Source organism: Rattus norvegicus, chromosome 14 (assembly GCF_036323735.1).
Source record: "Rattus norvegicus strain BN/NHsdMcwi chromosome 14, GRCr8, whole genome shotgun sequence".
Lineage (NCBI taxonomy): Eukaryota > Metazoa > Chordata > Mammalia > Rodentia > Muridae > Rattus > Rattus norvegicus.
The window spans coordinates 77528926-77544242 of NC_086032.1; the positions used below are offsets into that span (position 1 = coordinate 77528926).

Genomic DNA, 15317 nt, shown 5'->3' on the forward strand with positions numbered 1-15317 from the left:
ATAAGGTTTTCTGTTTGCAGAGTGTCCAGTGTGAGCCAGGTGTCCTGCAGGCAGTTGCTGAATTGTCCCAGCCACCTGGTTCTTCTAGTTTCATTTGTGTTACTGTAAGAAGCAACTTTGAGGAAAAGATGCATATTTGAGCTTACAGTTCTGGGTTACAGTCCATCACAGTGGCAGGAGCTTGAGACAACTGATCATATCACACCCACAGGCAGGAGCAGAGAGAAATGAATGTCTGAAAATGCTCACTTGCTTTTCCTCAGATCAGTTACTCCACTCATACAGTTCAAGACTTTTTGCCTAGGGAATGGTGCCACCCACAGTTGGCAGGATCTTCCCACACTAATTAACTTAGTTAAAATAGTCCCTCACAGACATTCCCACAAGCCATCCCAACATAGTCAATCCTTCATTGAGACTCCCCTCCCATATGAGAGTTCTGTAAGTTCACAAAGATAATAAATACATCAATTAATAAACCATAATTACTACCCACATTTGTCAAAACAGATAAAGACACTAAGTGATACGTTAAATCTATTCCAGACAAACCTGCTGTCTTCCTACTTCTAAGATGGCCAGTGGCTATTTTCTTAAACTCTTAATTCCATCATTCTCCAGAAGTAGAACATGATCCCATACTGAGAGAATGTTGGTCAGACAGGGATTTGGCAAAGGTGGAAGCACTATTTAGTGTTTCCTGTCTCAGCCATGTGACTTCCCATATACCCATAATTCTCCCTGAACCTCATCTGTTAAAGGTATTAAATGGTAGCATATGCCAAGAGGTTGTAGTCTCAAGGAAAGGGAAGCTTGTGGGCACGAACACTCTTATTAAACTTCAGAGTGAAAGAAAAACAGTGAGAAGTCAGCAGGGATCTGATAAATGACTGTTTATCTGATTGAAGCTCTTGATTTAATGTAGTCAGATACTAGGAGAAAATCCAGCCAACCTGATCATTCTTGCCTACCCTGGCCCAATTTCTTCTTCTTTTCTTTTTTTCTTTCTTTCTTTCTTTTTTTTTTTTTTATTAACTTAAGTATTTCTTATTTACATTTCGAGTGTTATTCCCTTTCCCGGTTTCTGGGCCAACATCCCCGTAACCCCGCCCCCTCCCCTTCTTTATGGGTGTTCCTCTCCCCATCCTCCCCCCATTGCCGCCCTCCCCCCAACAATCACGTTCACTGGGGGTTCAGTCTTAGCAGGACCCAGGGCTTCCCCTTACACTGGTGATCTTACTAGGATATTCACTGCTACCTATGAGGTCAGAGTCCAGGGTCACTCCATGTATACTCTTTAGATAGTGGCTTAGTCCCTGGAAGCTCTGGTTGCTTGGCATTGTTATTCATATGGGGTCTCAAGCCCCTTCAAGCTCTTCCAGTTCTTTCTCTAATTCCTTCAACGAGGGTCCTGTTCTCAGTTCAGTGGTTTGTTGCTGGCATTCGCCTCTGTATTTGCTGTATTCTGGCTGTGTCTCTCAGGAGAGATCTACATCCGGCTCCTGTCTGCCTACACTACTTTGCTTCATCCATCTTGTCTAATTGGGTGGCTATATATGTATGGGCCATATGTGGGGCAGGCTCTGAATGGGTGTTCCTTCTGTCTCTGTTTTAATCTTTGCCTCTCTATTCCCTGCCAAGGGTATTCTTGTTCCCCTTTTAAAGAAGGAGTGAAGCACTCACATTTTGATCATCTGTCTTGAGTTTCATTTGTTCTAGGCATCTAGGGTAATTCAAGCATTTGGGCTAATAGCCACTTATCAATGAGTGCATACCATGTGTGCTTTTCTGTGATTGGGTTACCTCACTCGGGATGATATTTTCCAGTTCCAACCATTTGCCTATGAATTTCATAAAGGCATTGTTTTTGATAGCTGAGTAATATTCCATTGTGTAGATGTACCACATTTTCTGTATCCATTCCTCTGTTGAAGGGCATCTGGGTTCTTTCCAGCTTCTGGCTATTATAAATAAGGCTGCTATGAACATAGTGGAGCACGTGTCTTTTTTATATGTTGGGGCATCTTTTGGGTATATGCCCAAGAGAGGTATAGCAGGATCCTCAGGCAGTTCTATGTCCAATTTTCTGAGGAACCTCCAGACTGATTTCCAGAATGGTTGTACCAGTCTGCAATCCCACCAACAATGGATGAGTGTTCCTCTTTCTCCACATCCTCACCAGCATTTGTTGTCACCTGAGTTTTTGATCTTAGCCATTCTCACTAGTGTGAGGTGAAATCTCAGGGTTGTTTTGATTTGCATTACCCTTATGACTAAAGATGTTGAACATTTCTTTAGGTGTTTCTCAGCCTTTCGGCATTCCTCAGCTGTGAATTCTTTGTTTAGCTCTGAACCCCATTTTTAATAGGGTTATTTGTCTCCCTGTGGTCTAACTTCTTGAGTTCTTTGTATACTTTGGATATAAGGCCTCTATCTGTTGTAGGATTGGTAAAGATCTTTTCCCAATCTGTTGGTTGCCGTTTTGTCCTAACCACAGTGTCCTTTGCCTTACAGAAGCTTTGCAGTTTTATGAGATCCCATTTGTCGATTCTTGATCTTAGAGCATAAGCCATTGGTGTTTTGTTCAGGAAATTTTTTCCAGTGCCCATGTGTTCAATATGCTGCCCTAGTTTTTCTTCTATTAGTTTGAGTGTATCTGGTTTGATGTGGAGGTCCTTGATCCACTTGGACTTAAGCTTTGTACAGGGTGATAAGCATGGATCGATCTGCATTCTTCTACATGTTGACCTCCAGTTGAACCAGCACCATTTGCTGAAAATGCTATCTTTTTTCCATTGGATGGTTTTGGCTCTTTTGTCAAAAATCAAGTGCCCATAGGTGTATGGGTTCATTTCTGGGTCTTCAATTCTGTTCCATTGGTCTATCTGTCTGTCTCTGTACCAATACCATGCAGTTTTTATCACTATTGCTCTGTAATACTGCTTGAGTTCAGGGATAGTGATTCCCCCTGAAGTCCTTTTATTGTTGAGGATAGTTTTAGCTATCCTGGGTTTTTTGTTATTCCAGATGAATTTGCAAATTGTTCTGTCTAACTCTTTGAAGAAATGGATTGGTATTTTGATGGGGATTGCATTGAATCTGTAGATCGCTTTTGGTAAAATGGCCATTTTTACTATATTAATCCTGCCAATCCATGAGCATGGGAGATCTTTCCATCTTTGTCCCACGTGCCCTCGCCAGCAAGAAAACACGCGGGGACATATGAATCCTTCCTACAGCTAAAACGTTTATTGAATCTTAAGGAGAGCCCCGCGTGCCGGCATGGCATGGCTTATATACACCCTAGCGCGGCGCATCCACACCTGATTGGTCGCTTACTCATGATCTCATTAGGCACGCCCCGGAGTGGGCAAAGACCTGGCACAAAGGCACTCTTGTACATGCGCACACAGTTAACTTCCTGAAAGGAAGTCAGCTGGCGTGGCAGAGGCCAGCGCCATCTTGTCTAGCTCGGCCTTTCACGTGGGGCGCGGTGGAAGCCATCACCATCTAGTGGTGGCGAATGTTATTGCGGCCCTCTACATCTCCCCCTTATTATTTTATTAATTAATAACAGTAAATTATTGTCTAGGCTGGTCTAGGTCCCTGCAGTTACGTCCATCTGCTGTGGCTCCTGTCTTAGGTCGTTCCTCTATGTCACAGCCTTATCCGTCGAAGGGTAACCCTATCGCCACTGGGCCCCGTGTACTGTGCATGAGGAAAGTTGCCCGTCTCTGGATACCACAGTGCTGTGTGACAGTAACTGTTAATGACCTAGGGCAAACTCTAAAAAGAGGCCAGCCAGAAGGTGAGTTAGTGGGGGAATCATGATCACCCTATCGCGTGCAATGAGGAAACCTCAGCGATGTGGAAGGGCTGATCAAAGAATCATTGAGTCTCTCTCATCCCAGTGCAATGGATCCACAGATCCATGGGGTGCAAGAGCAGAGAACTCAGATACCGGCTAATTTTTGAAGATAGATAACCAAATTTTAGGGGAGGCCCCTTGTTCAATGGCCACAAGTGCTTGAGTGATAACGGCCTTGTCACGTTTCTGTTGAGATCTGAGTTTGCAAACCAACCATAGTATGAACACTAATCCACAACATAGGGCTGCACCAAACAGAGCCACTCCCGATAAGTAGTGGGCACCTCATCTGGTTCACCTCAGCTGTTACCACCAAGGGCCGTAGTCAAGCCGCTCCTATAATAAAATTTTAGAATTCCCAACTGTTAGTAACTACTCCAGAAAGTTCACCCACTGTGCTTGTCTAACAATAGATTGGGGGAGGATAACTCCAGACACTGCAGACATAATGTCTGCAGCAGTAATGGCTGCTACAATAGCAGCGAAAGTGTCAAGGTCTTTCCCAGGACAGTTCAGGATCAGTCATTCTTCTCTGGAACAACCAGCAGGCAATGGAACCATGTCTGAGATCTGTATAACCAGGACAGAGTTCCCCAGTCCACAGCAGCTTCACGCAGGTGGCATCCCTGTGAAGCTACAGTCTGCAAAAATGACAACACCAGTTAAGGCAGCAAGAGTCACCAGGGAAATGAGGGGGGCAGCAATGGCTGGAGTCCAGTCTTTTCCAGCAAGCAGCAGTGCACAGAGGGTCAGAGAGCAGGCCACAGTGGGACAGGACACACGCAGCAGTAACACTGACTGCAACAACACCAAAACCTCTGTGATGACAAATGATGAGGGGGAATCTTCCATCTTCCTCTCAGGGCAGAGAAATGACTCCAGGGACCCGAACCAGGAGAGCTGAATCTTTATGCTCCCAGGATCAGCAAGTCTCAGCAACCACTCAGGCAGCTGGCACACTCTTGTAGCATCCTGTAGAAAAAACACAAACATGCCCTCTTCCCCATATAAAATACCTGGATAGGATCATGTCAATATGTGGATCTTTCTATTTCACCTAGGCAGAAGTATGCCTAGTTGTAGGGTGCCATAAACTTTGGCATCCAAATTTTAAAATTGAAATAAAAGGAGCATTATTTAGCATACAGGGATAACTCCCCCTTTTTATTTATTAAGATATAGTAAAGATATTATTTATTAAGGTAAGTCCTCGAGGATTAAATTGAGGACACTGAGCACTTGTATTTATAAATTGACTTGTATACCAAATTATTGTCTCCAGCATTACTGTTTTGGATATATAAAGAATGAGATTTTTTTTGACTAATTGTTCCTATGTAAGGCCTATAATCTGTCTGGTATCATTGCCCTCCCTTGTTAAGGAGCCCAGGCAATCCAGTTTGAGTTCTTAAATGGCCTATTAAGGAACAGTACTTAGTGCTCTTAACCACTAAGCCATCTCTCTAGCCCCTCACCAGCTTTATTTACCTAAACATAAGCATTAATTAGAAATGTCAAATCCTGTAAATATTGTCCAATTTCAGTCTTACTAGAAATCCCTGAGCTGTCAGGGCGAGGCTGAGAATTTAAAGTAAGCAAATGGAGTCTTCTTCTTTTCATATCAACTCTATTACCATTTTCAAAGTTAGGTATGAGTCTAAGGTTTAATTTAGTTGTCTGAGCCAGAGCACTGAAAGGACAGTGAGTTGTCAGACATTCACACTGAAATCACTCATTGATTTTAAGTAGAAAACCTGTCTCTAATAAAGCATTAAGTAATTGAAATCAATTGTAAACAACAAGCCACACATTGGCTATCAGTATGTGAATTGAAAGCTTGATTTTTTAAAAACATTTTAAAAACAGTGGCTAAAGCATGGAATTTAATAATCTGTGCTGAAACAGCAGAAACTCGAGAATAAACAAGTGATCCAATCATACATGTAGCCTTTTCATTAGATGAACCACCTATAAATACAGTAAGCGCATTTCCTATGGGTTGTATGCACAAATATACAGGAAGTACAAAAGCATGTAAAGAGTAAAATTATCAATTTTGCCTGAAAAATTTGTATATGTAATAGGCCAAATATCAGTATTTTGTAATAACCAATTTGATTGCTGTTTGGAATAAGGTATGTTTTATCAGGTTTCTTTTTAAAATACTTCCCTGACTCTAGCCTACAATTTTGTATTAACACAACTGAAGCTTTACCTCCAATGTGGATAACAAAGGCTTAAGTCCTCTGGTAAGGTGAGGTACTTAGCCAATTAACATACCCTTAGAAGCTTAAAATTAGTTTCAAATATTCTTTTCTGGAGTAGTCTAACAGCTACTCCCCAAATATTAAAGCTCATTTTGAGAGCAAAAGTTTGTAGTAAAAATTTCCATATACACTGAAAGATTTAAGGTTCTAACTTCTTACATCGAAGAAGCAACAAAATTACATAATATAAGGCTGTTAGCCATTCCTAATGATATCACTTTATGGGCTATCTAAAATTATAAGCAAGCTCACGAAATGAAAACTCAAAATCAATCCTCTAAATCTATCTTGAAATGGCAGTTGGAGGAAGGAAACTGGCTGTAATGCTCTCACAAGTTCTAAAACCTCATCAATCCTTTGTAAATCTTGTAACAATCTCTACCTGTTTGATTTTTTCTTAATTAAAAATAAGTTTGAGTTAGTCAATGTAACATTGGCAATCTTTAATCACAATCCTTAAATTCTCCTTGTAACATCAGAGCACAACCACAACTTTGGGAAGTCACCTGAGTTCTGAGTACTGACTAGGCAGCTGTTCTTGGGGCAGTGAAATTAGCATCAAAATACAGATAGCTTCAGGGCAAACCACAACTTTGGAAAGCAAAACTCGACCTCCAACAATCTAGTACAAAGCTTGACTGTCAATTCTTATATATGAACGCACGATGGTGTAGTCTCTAATACCTCAACAAAGAGACATTGTCCTAAATTCTTTTAGAAGCCTGGTTTCAAGAATAAGAGTTCCATAAAAATATTATCTCAATTTATACCTGTTTCCCTAGGTTGGCTCATGCCACATGTTGTCTAGAATGACTCCATACAAATTACCAGCTTTATGTCAACTTTCTGTTACCAATATTATACCTTTTTAACCATATCCAATAACTTGAAAGCCAATAGTCCATAACCAAGGCAAGTAGAGCATATTTATACATTTAAAACCAATCAGAAACAAAATTGAAGTGGCTACACATATCTTTAATATTTAGACCAAACACCATTTTTACCTTTTTAGCTATGATTTTAAGAGAAGCACATTGTCACCTGTTGAGTCTAATAATCACAGTCAAAGATTTTTCTAAGATTAACAGCCATCAGTTTTGTACCAAAGAAGCTGAGGAGCTGCTGGCGCCTTTAAGATCAGCTAGTATAAACATTTAGCCACCCCCTGGGGAGCTTGCCCAGAGGACTTAGGCTTCTAGCTACAGATGTAGGCTCTAAAACCCAATGGAAACTGCTTTTTATTTATTGTTCCCTTCTTGAAGCGAGTTAAAACCAAGTCAAGGTGTGAACGACCAGCAGATAAAGTTTTTACCATTTTTTCTTTTGAACATGAAACATAAAACATTTAAACAACGAGAAGCAAGAACCACAGACATAAATTGACAGACATGGGGACATCTTGGTGCACCAAGGACAGACAATAGACAAAGAGGGAAAAAACCAGATGGTGTCAGCAGAGAGGTAGGATTTTCTCTTTCCCACCACTTTCACGGTGACTATCCACTCCAGTGGAGTTGATATGGATGATGGATTGTCTCAATTCCTGGACTAGTCCATCAACATGTTGAAACCCAATTCCTGTAAGATACTGAGATATATTACGGGATATCTGAGCAGCACAACTGACATTCACAAATGGTATGGAAGTGAAACACAGTCCTGAATATTTCCACTCACAACCCAATTACATTAACTCCATCAAGCTGTGCATGGGCATTGAGATGTCCTGTTGTTTGATTCTCCTGAATAAATTTTCAGGCGGTCTACCTCTATCAAGTCTAATCAGTATGACTCTGTAAAGCTTCCAGACCCTAATCACACCTTTTACAAGCACAAAGACAAAGTTTTTCTCCCAAAATACTGTGTTCCTTTTATCTCTTCCCTTTTTCTCTCCCGGGGCGTTTTTCCCCGATCTCTCGCCTCTGCATTGGAGGGGACTGTCTGCTTGTTATTTTTCCTTGAGCTCTTTATTTTTTATCCAACACTGTTTCTAACATGCCGCCTTGCCCCTCCTCTCGCGCTCTTTGCTTTGCTGTTACAGCTGGGTGGCTCCCATGCGACCTCTGACGCTGCCTGGCAGTAGCTAGAAACTCAAAGGCCAATAGAAAAAACCCGAGGGCTGCCAAAACAATAATAGAGGCTTCCGCTGCATCTAGCAAGGGAGTGAGGTGGAACAGATCAAGGCTAAACATTGTCTCTCAGGGTCTCACCCGCATCCTGCAGCTTCTAGACCCTTTCCGTGAATGGAGGCTCTCCTCAGCGCCAGCGATGGTGAGGCGTTTGTCCCCGGTTCTCGGCACCAAATGTCCCTCGCACCCTCGCCAGCAAGAAAACATTCGGGGACATACGAATCCTTCCTACAGCTAAAACGTTTATTGAATCTTAAGGAGAGCCCCGCGTGCCGGCATGGCATGGCTTATATACACCCTAGCGCGGCGCATCCACACCTGATTGGTCACTTACCCATGATCTCATTAGGCACGCCCCGGAGTAGGCAAAGACCTGGCACGAAGGCACTCTTGTACATGCGCACACAGTTAACTTCCTGAAAGGAAGTCGGCTGGCGCGGCAGAGGCCAGCGCCATCTTGTCTAGCTCGGCCTTCCACGTGGGGCGCAGTGGAAGCCAGCGCCATCTAGTGGTGGTGAATGTTATTGCGGCCCTCTACACATCTTCTGAGGTCTTCTTCAATTTCTTTCTTCAGAATCTTGAAGTTCTTATTGTACAGATCTTTTACTTGCTTGGTTAAAGTCACACCGAAGTACTTTATATTATTTGGGTCTATTATGAAGGGTGTCGTTTCCCTAATTTCTTTCTCGGCTTGTTTCTCTTTTGTGTAGAGGAAGGCTAGTGATTTATTTGAGTTAATTTTATACCCAGCCACTTTGCTGAAGTTGTTTATCAGCTTTAGTAGTTCTCTGGTGGAACTTTTGGGATCACTTAAATATACTATCATATCATCTGCAAATAGTGATATTTTGACTTCTTCTTTTCTGATTTGTATCCCTTTGATCTCCTTTTGTTGTCTGATTGCTCTGGCTAGAACTTCAAGAACTATATTGAATAAGTAGGGAGAGAGTGGGCAGCCTTGTCTAGTCCCTGATTTTAGTGGGATTGCTTCAAGTTTCTCTCCATTTGGTTTAATGTTAGCAACTGGTTTGCTGTATATGGCTTTTACTATGTTTAGGTATGGGCCTTGAATTCCTATCCTTTCCAGGACTTTTATCATGAAAGTGTGTTAAATTTTGTCAAATGCTTTCTCAGCATCTAATGAAATGATCATGTGGTTTTGTTCTTTCAGTTTGTTTATATAATGGATAACGTTGATGGTTTTCCGTATATTAAACCATCCCTGCATGCCTGGGATGAAGCCTACTTGATCATGGTGGATGATCATTTTGATGTGCTCTTGGATTCGGTTTGCCAGAATTTTATTGAGTATTTTTGTGTCGATATTCATAAGGGAAATTGGTCTGAAGTTCTCTTTCTTTGTTGGGTCTTTGTGTGGTTTGGGTATAAGAGTAATTGTGGCTTCATAGAAGGAATTCGGTAGTGCTCCATCTGTTTCAATTTTGTGGAATAGTTTGGATAGTATTGGTATGAGGTCTTCTATGAAGGTCTGATAGAATTCTGCACTAAACCCGTCTGGACCTGGGCTCTTTTTGGTTGGGAGACCTTTAATGACTGCTTCTATTTCCTTAGGAGTTATGGGGTTGTTTAACTGGTTTATCTGTTCCTGATTTAACTTCGGTACCTGATATCTGTCTAGGAAATTATCCATTTCCTGCAGATTTTCAAGTTTTGTTGAATATAGGCTTTTATAGTAAGATCTGATGATTTTTTGCATTTCCTCTGATTCTGTAGTTATGTCTCCCTTTTCATTTCTGATTTTGTTAATTTGGACACACTCTCTGTGTCCTCTTGTTAGTCTGGCTAAGGGTTTATCTATCTTGTTGATTTTCTCAAAGAACCAACTTTTGGTTCTGTTGATTCTTTCTATGGTCCTTTTTGTTTCTACTTGGTTGATTTCAGCTCTGAGTTTGATTATTTCCTGCCTTCTCCTCCTCCTGGGTGTATTTGCTTCTTTTTGTTCTAGAGCTTTTAGGTGTGCTGTCAAGCTGGTGACATATGCTCTTTCCTGTTTCTTTCTGCAGGCACTCAGAGCTATGAGTTTTCCTCTTAGCACAGCTTTCATTGTGTCCCATAAGTTTGGGTATGTTGTACCTTCATTTTCATTAAATTCTAAGAAGTCTTTAATTTCTTTCTTTATTTCTTCCTTGACCAGGATATCGTTGAGTATAGCATTGTGCAGCTTCCACGTATATGTGCGCGTTCTTCCCTTATTGTTATTGAAGACCAGCTTTAGGCCGTGGTGGTCTGATAGCACGCATGGGATTATTTCTACCTTTCTGTACCTGTTGAGGCCCGTTTTTTGACCAATTATATGGTCAATTTTGGAGAAAGTATCATGAGGAGCTGAGAAGAATGTATATCCGTTTGCTTTAGGATAGAATGTTCTATAAATATCTGTTAAGTCCATTTGGTTCATGACTTCTCTTAGTCTGTCTATGTCTCTGTTTAATTTCTGTTTCCATGATCTGTCCATTGATGAGAGTGGGGTGTTGAAATCTCCTACTACTATTGTGTGAGGTTCAATGTGTGTTTTGAGCTTTAGTAAGGTTTCTTTTATGTATGTAGGTGCCCTTGTATTTGGGGCATAGATATTTAGGATTGAGAGTTCATCTTGGTGGATTTTTCCTTTGATGAATATGAAGTGTCCTTCCTTATCTTTTTTGATGACTTTTAGTTGAAAATTGATTTTATTTGGTATTAGAATGGCTACTCCAGCTTGCTTCTTCTGACCATTTGCTTGGAAAGTTGTTTTCCAGCCTTTCACTCTGAGGTAGTGTCTGTCTTTGTCTCTGAGGTGTGTTTCCTGTAGGCAGCAGAATGCAGGGTCCTCGTTGTGTATCCAGTTTGTTAATCTATGTCTTTTTATTGGGGAGTTGAGGCCATTGATGTTGAGAGATATTAAGGAATAGTGATTATTGCTTCCTGTTATATTCATATTTGTATATGAGGTTGTGTTTGTGTGCTTTTCTTCTCTTTGTTTTGTTGCCAAGATGATTAGTTTCTTGCTTCTTCTAGGGTGTAGCTTGCCTCCTTATGTTGGGCTTTATCATTTATTATCCTTTGTAGCACTGGATTTGTAGAAAGATATTGTGTAAATTTGGTTTTGTCATGGAATATCTTGGTTTCTCCATCTATGTTAATTGAGAGTTTTGCAGGATACAGTAACCTGGGCTGGTATTTGTGTTCTCTTAGGGTCTGTATGACATCTGTCCAGGATCTTCTGGCTTTCATAGTCTCTGGCGAAAAGTCTGGTGTTATTCTCATAGGTCTGCCTTTATATGTTACTTGACCTTTTTCCCTTACTGCTTTTAATATTCTTTCTTTATTTTGTGCATTTGGTGTTTTGACTATTATGTGACGGGAGGAATTTCTTTTCTGGTCCAATCTATTTGGAGTTCTGTAGGCTTCTTGTATGCTTATGGGTATCTCTTTCTTTAGGTTAGGGAAGTTTTCTTCTATGATTTTGTTGAAGATATTTACTGGTCCTTTGAACTGGGAGTCTTCACTCTCTTCTATACCTATTATCCTTAGGTTTGATCTTCTCATTGAGTCCTGGATTTCCTGTATGTTTTGGACCAGTAGCTTTTTCCACTTTACATTATCTTTGACAGTTGAGTCGATGAGTTCTATGGAATCTTCTGCTCCTGAGATTCTCTCTTCTATCTCTTGTATTCTGTTGGTGAAGCTTGTATCTACGGCTCCTTGTCTCTTCTTTTGGTTTTCTATATCCAGGGTTGTTTCCATGTGTTCTTTCTTGATTGCTTCTATTTCCATTTTTAATTCCTTCAACTGTTTGATTGTATTTTCCTGGAATTCTTTCAGGGATTTTTGTGATTCCTCTCTGTAGCCTTCTACTTGTTTATTAATGTTTTCCTGTGTTTCTCTAAGGGAGTTCTTCATGTCTTTCTTGAAGTCCTCCAGCATCATGATCAAATATGATTTTGAAACTAGATCTTGCTTTTCGGTGATTTGGATATTCTGTGTTTGCTTTGGTGGGAGAATTGAGCTCCGATGATGCCATATAGTCTTGGTTTCTGTTGCTTGGGTTTCTGCACTTGCCTCTTGCCATCAGATTATCTCTAGTGTTACTTTGTTCTGCTATTTCTGACAGTGGCTAGACTGTCCTATAAGCCTGTGTGTCAGGAGTGCTGTAGACCTGTTTTCCTGTTTTCTTTCAGCCAGTTATGGGAACAGAGTGTTCTGCTTTTGGGCGTGTAGTTTTTCCTATCTACAGGTCTTCAGCTGTTCCTGTGGGCCTGTGTCTTGAGTTCACCAGGCAGGTTGCTTGGAGCAGGAAGGTTTGTCTTACCTGTGGTCCCGAGGCTCAAGTTTGCTCGTGGGGTGTTGATTATGAGCTCTCCGAGGGGGCAGCAACCAGGAAGAGCTGTGCTGCCCTTTCCGGGAGCTTCCGTGCACCAGGGTTCCAGATGGCGTTTGGTGTTTTCCTCTGGAATCAGTAATGTGGGCAGAGTGTAGTCTCTTCTGGTTTCCCAGGTGTGTCTGCCTCTCTGAAGGTTTAGCTCTCCCTCCCATGGGATTTGGGTGCAGAGAACTGTTTAATTGGTCAGTCCCTTCAGGTTCCGGTGGTGTCTCAGATGCAGGGGACCTGCTGCTCCTGTGCCCTTATCTCCAGGAACCCAGAGGCCGTATACAGTTTCCTCTTGGGCCAGGGATGTGGGCAGGGGTGGGCAGTGTTGGTAGTCTCTTCCGCTCTTTAGTCTCAGGAGTGCCCACCTGTCTGGGTGGTGAGCGCTCTCTCCCACGTGGTTTGGGAGCAATGAGCTGCTGTGGGCAGGGATCCGCGAGTTTGGGAATCCCGCTAAAAACCGGAAGTGTCCGGTCCTAGAGGAATTTTGCCTCTGTGTGTCCTGAGTTCACCAGGCAGATCGCTTGGAGCAGGAAGGTTTGTCTTACCTGTGGTCCCGAGGCTCAAGTTTGCTCGTGGGGTGTTGCTTATGAGCTCTCCGTGGGGGCAGCCCCAATTTCTTCTTGATGCCCTCAGTGCCACCTGAAACCCTGACAACTTCAGTCTAGTGGTTCTCTAGAACAGTGGGGGGTGTAAAATTCACATAACATCAAATCAGCCATGTCAACCTGTGCCATCCCCGGGCAGGTAGCAAACACCTCCACACCATCCCTTTACATCTATCCCTTTACAAAAACATTGCCTCTGCCATGATCATAAACCCATTGCCCCTAAGACAGCTGCCACCTCCTGTCCTTGCCACCAGGAGTCCACTATGTTGGCTCTCTGTCTGACTCCATGCCTGGATCATTCCTGAGCTGGGCTGTAGGCACAGAGTGCTCAACACCTAATAGCTGGCCCATGTTGATTCTGAGAGAGAATGGCAATCCTCCAAACTCATGTGCTCAGGTCTTACTTTCCACTATAGGAGTGAGTTATGCTACGGTCTCGAAGTGTGACTCATGGCCAAGTACCTCCCTGGCTACTAGCATGGGAACACACACTCTGCTCCTTCCAATGCCTCTGTAGCTCACCAGGGGCGGGAGTTGGTGGTAGTAAGATAAGTACCAGTTGGCTTGTCTCACTGTGCTCAAGTCAAAGTGTGGCTGATGTTGTCTCTGCCTTGTCGTTACAGCTCCTGAAATCTTTCAGGTGTATGTGGATGGAGGCCCTGGGTACTCATACCCCGTGGACTGGTGGTCCCTGGGTGTCACAGCCTATGAGCTGCTACGAGGCTGGGTAAGTCCTATAGAAGGGAGGACTTCAATCTGCAAAGCTGGTGAGATGCCAGGAAGGGGTGCTAGCCTGGATTTTGGCCACCAGAGAGCTCTAACCTAGTCACTCATTCTTTTGATAAGGAAAGAGATCCTTCTCTGTGCGAAGGCCAGGGAAGGAGGCTGCAGAAGGTGAATGACTGGCTCTATGTTGAAGCACCCTGGCCTTTGATTTTCATACACTTTCCTCTGTATTCAGAGTTGCATGCAAGCTCAACTTCCCTGCTGCTGCTGCTTGATTGGGTATCCTCTCTCGTTTCTCTTTTATTTCCAACCATCTTTCCCAAACACATAACTCAGGAATCTCTAACAGCGATAAGGGACAGTCAGTGCCTGGTTCTATTTTTGGGCTAGTCTGCACTGCATTGCTGAAAACTATGGAGCCTCACATTTTTATTTAAGCACAAATTCTTTTGACCAGGCTACTTTCAAAGCATGTTTTCTTTGCACAAGTATAATTGGAATATGTCAACTCGACTCCCCAGCCCATGTTTTCTTCAGCTATGTAATAGAGAAGATATTTTGTGGAACTAGAGTTAGGGGACAATTTTCCCTGGACTGTGGCACTCTCCCTGCTTTTACTGTCTCTGTGGATCCAATACCCAAAACTCAGTTTGCTGACCCCACTGTCTGCAAGTCTAACACAGCTTTGCACCTGTTTGCTTATGTGGATATTCACCACGACGGACGGCAGTGTGCATGAAATCAGGATCTTGTTTTGGTGGGAGAATCCCTTCTTTAGGAGAGTGGGAAATGAATGAATGCTTCTTGAATGAATGAATGAATGAATGAATGAATGAACGATGAAAGTATTCTATACCTGAACTCCTCTGTAAGCACAAAGATTCTCACTCTAGTTGGGCCAACTATTTTTCTACTCTTGAACTCGGTTATTTCTACGAATTCCTCAAAAGCTTAATTACAGTGCATGGCATTTTTAGAACGCAGAGAAAATGAGAACTTGTTTGCTCCCTTAAGCACTGAATAGAAGAATTGGTACTACATGGGCTTACTTGTTCTGGCAGTTCCTTTCTGGTTCTGGTGCCACCAGGGAACACAAGCATTGGCCAACCCAAGATGAACCAGGATGCTTGTCCCCCAGAGGCCGCGATTTAATGCAGTCCATCATGCAGGTGACCTTGTTGCACAGTGGCCCTCAAAAGAGGGAAGGATGATGGCTATTATTCCTCAAGGGCCAGTGATGGCTTGGCAAAGAAGCCCCAAGGATAGAAAAGATAAGCCTGCTCCTTAAAAATTAAGTTCATGTCTCATTCTTGAGTTTTCTACTCAGAGACCACGTTCAAGGGA

General features: G+C 42.4%; 1 protein-coding gene across 2 annotated transcripts in view; it reads left to right on the forward strand.

Moving 5' to 3' along the window:
- Positions 1–15317, forward strand: part of Stk32b (serine/threonine kinase 32B) — a 262047-nt gene that overhangs the window by 228251 nt on the left and 18479 nt on the right. For both annotated transcript variants that reach the window (NM_001107224.3, XM_017599197.3), the window contains one exon: positions 13871–13974. In NM_001107224.3, the coding sequence (NP_001100694.1) occupies positions 13871–13974 (104 nt within the window). The remainder of the gene's footprint in view (positions 1–13870; positions 13975–15317) is intronic.